This window comes from Osmerus mordax, chromosome 5 (assembly GCF_038355195.1).
Source record: "Osmerus mordax isolate fOsmMor3 chromosome 5, fOsmMor3.pri, whole genome shotgun sequence".
NCBI classification, from domain to species: Eukaryota; Metazoa; Chordata; class Actinopteri; order Osmeriformes; family Osmeridae; genus Osmerus; species Osmerus mordax.
Genome location: NC_090054.1, coordinates 20,854,032 through 20,863,974, shown reverse-complemented (window position 1 = coordinate 20,863,974; position 9,943 = coordinate 20,854,032). Strand labels below are relative to the sequence as shown.

Genomic DNA, 9,943 nt, shown 5'->3' with positions numbered 1-9,943 from the left:
CTCTTTATTACTGGACTTGGAGTTAAGAAGCCTGGAACTTGGAAAATCTTCTCTGGTAATGTCTCGTCAGAGAGGTTAATGAAGCCAACCTCTCCTTAGGCTCTGCATGAAGCCTCTGATCTTCACCCCAGAATCTGAACTTTGTTAAAAAGGGAGAACAAAAACTGTTTGGGAGATGTTTGTGTGTTTGTCTGTGAACATGAGGTGCTGTTGGTCTTGTAGTTGTTTGTGGTAGCATCATAGTTGTGTGTCCACTGTGTTTTCAAGTCTCAGCCTTTTGGGCTAAGAAACAGACAGACAGCCATTGATCAACTCACACAACCGGCAGCATGTTTTTTCTCTTAAGAGCTCACCTGGTTGTTTTCTCATTTGTTTGCTCTCTCAAGTTGTCTCCTTGCCCAGTCGGGAGTCACACGGCTGGGATGTAACCGCTGTGTACAGCACCTCACGACAGTCTTATCCACCATATGTTTAATAGTATAGGGGTGTGAAACCAGGCAGAATAAAGTTGGATGTGAACATTCAGATCCTCAGAGCAAGGTACACAGACAAACTGTGTGTTTTAATTGTATGTGGAGAAAGCTTTAGAGGGACAATAAATGCAATCACTCTGGAATAATAAGCCCACAATTTAGTCTCCTGGAAAGCTTGTTTTTTGGCCCCAGCATGAGAGGGGTGAGACTGCAGCTTATCCTCCCAGCTTACATTTAAATTCAATTTTGCCTGAATTTCTAATGGACTGTAAGTCATTATGTGCTTTGTTGGTTCTTAAGTGCAAGGATAATTACCATGGGAAGCATGAAAGCAGGTTGATTATTGTCTGCTTACTCTATCTGCTAGCTTCCCAATTCATCATCTTATATTCCCAACCCATCGGTGGTCCCATAACCATTTAACTCAGGAAGGTGGGGGATAAATCTTCACTGATGTATGTCACCATCAACACAACCCCAGGGCTGGAGCCTGCATACCTGTCAGTGGAGTCCTTATGAGATAACCATCATTAAACCTCAATTGATTTGGTTAACATAAATCTGCTCAGCGGCGTCGATGTCTGCTGAGTATTTACAGATAATCCATCTGCAATTAGGCCCATTTTCAGTGCTTCAGCAAGTCCATTCACCCTAACTTCTCTTGTAGGACAATCGCTATTTCAATCAAGTATGTTGGTACAATACAGTCAAGCCTTCAAGCACTCTCAAGGGCAGGATGAGAAATCCAGGACCGACACAAGGAAGACCCTCATCTTTATTCTTAAACAGTCAGTTTCTTCTTGCTACATAAATTCCAGATTCCTTTGAAGAAAAAAGAAGAAATGTCTGTAGCTAAAAGGGAATCTGTCTCAGAAGTGTGGTGTTGGCAGATTCCCTCCCTGAGCTGGGAAACATGTTAGGGAACACGTCTATGATGTTCTCACATGCTGTACGGTGACTGTTTGAAGAGGAGATTTCACGTCCTTCACAATCAATCAAGCCTCACAGGAAAGCACCTGCAGAAGGACTTTTGTCCCTTTCAGATCCAGCTCAGAGACAGGCAGATCCAGCTCAGAGACAGGCAGATCCAGCTCAGAGACAGGTGGAAGTGTACAGGGATACCGTGAATGTAGATCCTTTATGTTGGATGTTTTTGACAACAACAACAAAATACAAAAGGATGTTATTATAAAGGATCAAAAGCTGTCCTTTATGAATGCAGCCGTGACAACGGCTGAATATTCAATATCGCAGGTTTCCTTATCGCTCAACGGGTCACTCAAGTGGACCCGTTTAGTTTTGCCCTAACGACATTCACATCTTTGGACGAGGTGAGATAAATCCTAATTTCCGTGGCGTCTCATCACGTCGTCCAGCTCGCTGAGAGCGTGTTGGAGAATCAGCTGTGCTCCTCGCTGAACACAACGGAGGAAGAAGCTCAATCACACATGTTGCTGTAATGACGGCATGTGCTGAAGCCATGCGTGTTGAGCATGTGTGTCCTCTCCTCTCTCCCCTCATGTTATGCAAGTGTTATGCTATGCTAGCCTGCTGCCCCCGCGAGGTGATTATATGTATTATTCAGGCTGATTGAGCTGAAGAGATGCCCTAGACATACACTCTATAGCTAGCAGGTTTCCCCCTCAGGGTAATTACCTTACATATACCTAGACCACTCTCCTCTCTTGGATGTGCTCTCTCAGTGGTGTGACTAAATGTCACAAAAAGCCCTGTGGACACATTATGTTTGGCTGAATACACCAGCACACGGGTGAACATCAGCCATGCTGACATGGTTATTCACGGCAGCATGTTACATGTAAACATGCTGACACTTAGGGTGTCATGTATCAATGCTGACATGTAACATGTTATGCCATGCTAGCATAAGCATATCATAAATGCTGATATGTAATTATGTTATATATCTTCTGCTGTTGGTTTACTCGTCAGTTCGTTTTCAGCAGTTTTCAGCTCTTTAAAACGGGGCAAAAGAAACAAGAAACCCCAGATGCCAAAACCCAAACCTGCCCCCTTTTCACACATCCGGCCTTATAAGCAAACAGTGACCGTCTGCATGATGCAAGAGCACTGTGTAGTCGAGCAGATCCCATTCTGATTCTTCTCAAGCAAAATTTGATTCTGTAGATTTCAACCAATGTCCAGCGACATGGACCTGGAAGCAAAAGGTCAGTGCTTAACTGGCTAAAGATCTTGTGTCCATAACATTTTATAAATAACATGTACCACCAGGGATAATTTTCACGTGATAGAAAGCTTGTACACTAGTAGACAACACTCTACACAGGCACCAAATCAATTCTTATACATTTGTAGCATTTGAGCTTGAAGGTTTGGACAGATTCAAATAGCTCTCCTATCCACTCATCCGTGAGATGTGTAAGGGAGATATAGATAGCAGCGATCAGCTCCACTTCTCTCTGAGGTGAATCGTGTGACTGGCTTATTTTACCCCAAGCGAGACCACAGCAAGGAAGTCAATTGGAAACATTTGGAGAAATGCACGCAGAAAAGCTGTTCAGCCATTGGTTGGCTTGGTGGAGTGTGATCCCTGTAGGCTACGTGCGCGGGGCTGATGCGGCGGGCTTGCTAGCGCTGCGCGTGACCCCCGCGCGACCTGTGTTGAGAAGAGGGAGCTGCCTGCCTCCTCGTGGCTGCTATTGATCTGCTAGTGCCTGCTTCTGAGCTCCCGCATCTGATCTCCTCCGTGGTTCCGCTGGGAGATGATTGGCTGAAAACAACAACAACAGGCATAGTGGGTTGGTTGGTTTGATGCTGGCTCCTTATTCAGGCTTTGCGGAAATCTAGGCTCTTTATTTAATGATCTGTGCTTGCGTGCAGTGTTTTTGAGGATGTTGTTGTGTTGTCACAGAGGACTTTTGGATTAAAATGATAGTCAAGATTAAATATGTAATAAAATATTGAGAGAGAGAGGTGAGAGAGGTGTGAGAGAGAGAGAGAGAGAGAGAGAGAGAGGAGAGAGAGAGAGAGAGAGAGAGAGAGAGAGAGAGAGAGGAGAGAGAGAGAGAGAGGGAGAGCAGGGGCGGTTCTACACAGGGGCCTACAGGGGCCAGTGACCCTGTAAAAATGTCCATGGCCCCCACGGTGGCCCCCCCTGAGCTGACTGAATATTTATTTATATTTTTTACAAATTTTTCTTCTTCTAGTACTCATCATGAAACGAGGAAGGAACATTGTCGCCTTTTTTGCCCCAGTAAATAAAAAAAGTGAGAGAAACATATCAAGGTATTGAGAGAGTTGAGGAGCTGGAAAAAAGGAGATGAGACGGCCAGAGCTGTTTGTATGATTTTAATGTAAAGCAAAATTAAAGTATTTCATGTTTAAATATCATTTGTTTCCGTTTTTAATGTGCCCCTCTGATTAATCACCCCCCCCCCCCCCCCCCCCCCGGCCCCCCTCAGTAAAATGTATCTAGATCCGCCACTGAGGGATCTTAAACTCCTTAACAGTTTAATGATTTGATATGTGAGGGAATTTGTTTGCAAAGCCAAAGAGAGCAGTTTTTCTTTCTTTCAAACACAAATTTACGCAAATTAAATCATGCATTCATAATGCAATACCAAGGTCTTTCTCTCTTTATAAATACCACACAGGAATGGCTTCTGCTACTCCCTTGTTTATTATTGAAAACCAGTCCTGTCTAGCCTTAAAGAGGAGAGGAAAAAGAAGACAGAATGTGCCCCTCTGATTAATCACCCCCCCCCCCCCCCCCCCCCCCCGGCCCCCCTCAGTAAAATGTATCTAGATCCGCCACTGAGGGAGGGAGAACGTTACATTTCTAGTAGAAGACTTTCCATCTTCTCTCTCCCCGGTTGACTTTTCATCACCGTTCCTCAAGGGTTGAAGACACTGGTTTGTTATCGTTCCAGCAATCAACCAGACCTTCCCCGCTGAAATACCCAGGGAAGAATCTCAATCCATCAGAATGGTTTACTCTTCACCCACGATTGAGAATAATCTTCCTCCAGTGAGGGGTCAGGATAATTGCATGCATGTGTCTGAATCCTCAGTGCAACGTAGACTAACCGATGCCATCCAATATGTTTGCAATATGCCTGCCAGGCGGGGGAGAGGAGGGAGCGATGAAAGGATATTTGATCGCAGGAAGGGGAATAAAAGAAACTGTAGGATGAATAACCTGTCAGAGGTTTTTCAAATCCAGGTTTTAACGTTTGCATTCGGTGCTTGTTTATAACAGGGTGTATGTGTGGTTAATGTATGCATTGAAAATCACAGGACAATCATAAATAACCATCTTCTTAGCCTGCAAACACATTGAAAAAATACTGAGATATTTTCATTTATTCCCGCTGGTGAACCGGTGCACCTGAAGGCAGCAATATCCTCAAGGTTAAATTGTGCATAGGTAATTGCCCATGTTGTTTTAGACTGTCAGTTTCCTTGTGGTTGCAAAACAGTTTTCACTCTGCACAGTCTGAAGAGCCTTGTGAAAAGGGATGATTTAATGCAATTTCCATAATTTTCCCATAGCTAGGATAATACACTTTCGCGCCTTGTGTCAAACGAGCGTTGAGTTTCTGTTTGATGTCAAATGAGTTTTTAAATAATCTTTGAGTTACAGACTTGTATTACGTAATATGACATATCCTTCACAGGTTTTTACCTTTGTCGTGTTGAAATCATCCGTCGGACTTCAATGTGGTCTGTTTGCAAAAATACAAAAACTGCGAAAATACTGTTCACTTTTCCGTCTCCACTGTTCAGAACACTCACCGTTTCATCCTTTCCTAAGATACAAAACAAAACATGTTTTTCACCTTAAAAAACAACTGTGTTGTATACATATTTATTTATAGGTTGACGAGTAGAGGATATGAGAGAAGGCATGACTAGTGGTGAGATAAAAGCTGTTTAAACTTTCATGAATTCACTAGTGGTCAGGCTTTTTGGTGTCCACAATCTAATTGGCATGTTGCCGCGCTTGTAACGTGAAATATCATGAATAATGGATGAAAAACAACCCTGTCACGTGCCCCATTATAACCACATAGTGGTATGCAATTTTCAGCTTGCTACTCTGGAAAAAGACAATACTTCAGACAGATCCAGTCTCGTTACAATCCGACATCAGCAGTGCTAGAGCTTCATGCTAATAGAAAAGCTCTTGTTCAATGAGCAGTATCTTTTTTTTAACAACACTTTTACCACCATTAACAATGCTCTTTCAAACTATCTTCTGTGGTTGGCAGCCCCGGTTTTTGGAAAAGTAGTTCCATGCCTGATTACCCTGGCCCATTGTTACATACCCAGAGGTTGATATCAATTACGTAAAATAACTTGAAAGTAACGAGACCCGTTTAATCGCTAAATGTTGGATGTTTCCTTAGTGTTAAGAGTAGAAAAGGTCTTTACTTTGTGAACAATTTTGCGTATTTAGTGACATTTGGCACATTGTTTGTGTTTCAGTGATGTGACATTGGTGACTGAGCATCTTTGCTGAAATGCTAAAACAGCTCAGACGGTGTGCCTACCTTCATCTTATGAACCGTCTCAGAATTTCCAGTATACATATTTAACAGCCTTTAATATTTTAGCTCTCTGAAATGGGTATTTGATGTGTGAAATTTTGAATTAATGAGTCATGGCTTATCAATATTTAATTGTCTATAAAGTGAGATTTATGTATCTTAAGCAGTAAAACCATTATAATGACAGATGTTTGGCATTCAGAAACATTATTTGTATTTTTCGTTCAACAGCCTGTGCTAAACCTTTGTCTTTCTTGTGTATTAACAGTTTAATGATTTGATATGTGAGGGAATTTGTTTGCAAAGCCAAAGAGAGCAGTTTTTCTTTCTTTCAAACACAAATTTACGCAAATTAAATCATGCATTCATAATGCAATACCAAGGTCTTTCTCTCTTTATAAATACCACACAGGATATGGCTTCTGCTACTCCCTTGTTTATTATTGAAAACCAGTCCTGTCTAGCCTTAAAGAGGAGAGGAAAAAGAAGACAGAATGGCTAGATTATGTCTCTGTCAAATGATGCTTACGTTCTCTCATTTTCCTGTCATCACCCTTATGATTCAATTAGAGAGCACAGCATTCCTCTGTCTGCCCTGGCCAGACAAGCAAGATACTTGATTGACAGTCACACACATTACTATGCACCGAAAGGCAGGGCACTAGCAGAGAGATGAATATTTGAATAGATTGCATAAAAGAATCTTGTAATTGATTTTCTATCTTGGCTGCCATTTCATTAGCTGAATAAATGCATTCATATTGGCTGTGGACTTGCTAAAATTGTCCCCATTGTGAAGACAATCTCTCATCTTGTTTGTATTTCATGATAATACAGTAGCAGCTGAAAGAACAGATTCTAAGGCCCTTTCAGATTTGGGTCGGCTGGATGTTCAGAAAGTGTGTGGTCACAGTCTCGCCCCATTTTTCTTGGCAGTCTTGGACTTGGTCTCGTCTTGGGCGGGGGGGGCAGGACAGGACAAGTTATCTTTTCACTAAGTACGGTGTGAGGTCAAGAGAGCTGACCTGTGCTCTGTGTTGCTCCCCTGCAGATGTGATTCACACTGTGGGCCCAGTGGCCAGAGGGAACGTGGGCCAGACGGAGAACCGAGACCTCGCTGCCTGCTACAAGAACTCCCTCCAGCTCGCCAAGGAGAACGACCTTCACTCTGTGGTGAGTACCGCATCTCAGCCCTCCTCGTCACATGCCAAAGCTCCCCCCCAAATTTGAGGAATCTGTTTAGTGTTCAGACACGTTGAGCACAGGGCTGGAGTTAAACCCTTTATGGCCCAGTTGGGGTGCCCGGTGCCGGGTGCCCAGTGCCGGGTGCCGGGTGCCCAGTGCCGGGGGGCCTGGTAGCTCACAGGATAAGTACACATCCCATTTAAGCTGAGGCTTCACCACAACGTCCTGGGTTTGAATCCCACCTATGCTTGTTGCTGCATGTCATTCTCTCTCTCTCTCTCTCTCTCTCTCTCTCTCTCTCTCTCTCTCTCTCTCTCTCTCTCTCTCTCTCTCCTCTCTCTCTCTCTCTCTCTCTCTCTCTCTCTGCCTCTCTCTCTGCCTCTCTCTCTGCCTCTCTCTCTCTGCATCTCTCTCTCTCTGCATCTCTCTCTCTGCCTCTCTCTCTCTCTCTCTGCCTCTTCCCTTCCTGTAACACTTCACTTACAAACTGTCTAATAAATCATAAAAAGTTCCACAAGAAATAAACATTTCTAACTTTGTGTATAGTGATGAAATTGCTGGATGGAAATCCTCATCTTCTTGCAGTGGGAAGAAACACAACATAACTAAAGCTTCCACACCTTTTATCTACGGAGGAACAGTGTGGTCTGTGAAAAAGACAAATGGTCATGGCCATTTGTAAGTAAATCAATAAAAATATTATCGTCTTGGAAGCCAACCAAAGGAAGGTTTATACACCCAATTTAAAAAGAGACTTTATATTTACATTTACATTTAGTCATTTAGCAGACGCTCTTATCCAGAGCGACTTACAGTAAGTACAGGGACATTCCCCCGAGGCAAGTAGGGTGAAGTGTCTTGCCCAAGGACACAACGTCAGTGGCATGACCGGGAATCGAACTAGCGACCTTCGGATTACTAGCCCGACTCCCTCACCGCTCAGCCACCTGAAACCAGCAGAATGGATAGTACAGGCTTTCAAAAAGTACAGTAAAAGTCTGCTGATTTCTATGAAGGTGGAGGTGCCTGCTATGGCAGTGTCACCCTTCTGTGACCCAGTTTAAGAACAAATTGGTTTGGGCTCTATCATATTCTTTAATGACTTATGACATTGATTTACGGTTTGTGATTTTCCCCATGGAGGCATATTTGTTCGCATGAGGCTCTGACTTGTTTGAGGCTAATAGGCTATAACAGAAAAAGGGTGATGATGCATGTTGGAAGAAGAAAATCACTTTCCCACAAGTGAAGTGAGTGGGCTTAGCAATGTTGGCTAACGTCCAGATGCCAGGTCAGAGAAGATACCCACCAAATGTGACTGCTGATTGCTAACTTTCTGGCCTAAGCACTGGGCCCTGCCCCTGGCCTTCACAGTCTAGTCCATGACTTATAGATCTGGCCCTGCCACAGAGTAAACAAATCAGATCCCGTCATCCACAAATCACACGACCACCAGCCAATAACTGGACCATCATCAGTCACCAATCAATGGGTGCTAGCTGATGGTATTTGTAGTTTAGTCAGACACAGACTTGGGTGATAATCTTTCACTTTTTATTTTTCTGTTTTTCTTATTCCGTTCAGGGCTAGTTCAAAGGCTACCATTGATTGGCGACTGTCCTTTTTAAAAGACTGTACTGTAAGGGTGGGTGTCGTATTTGGTTCATGCTAATACACTGTTCATTTTACCATCTTCCTTTAAACCATAGTGGAATTAGTTTTGGTTGTTTGGCCAATATTTAACCCCCTTCAGTACTATCCATTCTGCTAGTTTCTGCAGCCATAAATGGATACCATGCCGTATATATCTACCGAAGTATGCGCATACAGAAGAGCATGTTCTCCATCGGGTTGTGATGTTAAAAAAAGAACTATAATGTCATTAGGCTCCATGAAACATGGATCTGCATGGACATACTTGAGATATGAGAGAAGGGCCCAGCCGGAAGGCCATTTCCCTTCTGGTTTGTAATCGACTCAGCAGGGAAGAACGAACAACCATTTTTTTTTTCTTCTTTCATCCATAAAGGTTTCAGTACTTTTTTTTTCTGGAACATTCCAGAGATTTATTTTGGTTTATCTGTTCATTTATTTTTTCCAAAAATTCATATATTTATAAGAAGCAGGGTTGTTTTCTCTGGGAGTCAGTTGAATCCTGTCTAATGTATTTGCACAGCTGCTCCTCATTGAGGCCGGCTTCAGTGCACATGCCAATGCTGTGTGATTGACTGGCTTGCAGGACAAGCCCAATCATTACATTATCATTACATTCTCCAGCCCATCGTTCATTTGGCCTCCTTACCATGGCAAGGACAACAGGAAAACCTCCTTAACCGCGTGAGGAGAAGAGGGATAGCTGTTTCTTTCTTCGTCTTAAAGGCATCTGGCCTCGGTTGTTTCTCCCCCGCGCTTTGGGGATGGAGAGGGGAGTCAGTCCTGATGAACAGCAGCTCTGGCCTTGAGCTCTCTGGGTGCGCTGTTTCCAGGTTCTTTGTCAGAAGACACAGTGGTTCACAAACACAATGTAGCCATGCTCCTGCTTAGCCGATCAGCACTAAGCTGATCTGAGGGGGCTTGACTGCGTGCTCTGCAGAGGGAGAGATCAGCAAGCTGACGCATGGAGGGAGAACCCACAGCAGACAGAGGCCCCCCTGCAGAGGGACCCCTGCCAGAGGACCCCTGCCAGAGGACCCCTGCCAGAGGACCCCTGCTGACAGAGGGGGCTGCTTGGTGAAATGCTAGACGACCACCTTC

At 43.8% G+C, this 9,943-nt stretch overlaps 1 protein-coding gene across 1 annotated transcript in view; it reads left to right on the top strand.

Moving 5' to 3' along the window:
* The window catches only part of macrod2 (mono-ADP ribosylhydrolase 2), a gene marked incomplete in the record, with an annotated part of 331,272 nt that overhangs the window by 213,951 nt on the left and 107,378 nt on the right, over positions 1 to 9,943 (top strand). Inside the window, 1 exon segment of the mRNA XM_067236376.1 lies at positions 7,056 to 7,177. Within this exon segment, the coding sequence (XP_067092477.1) occupies positions 7,056 to 7,177 (122 nt within the window).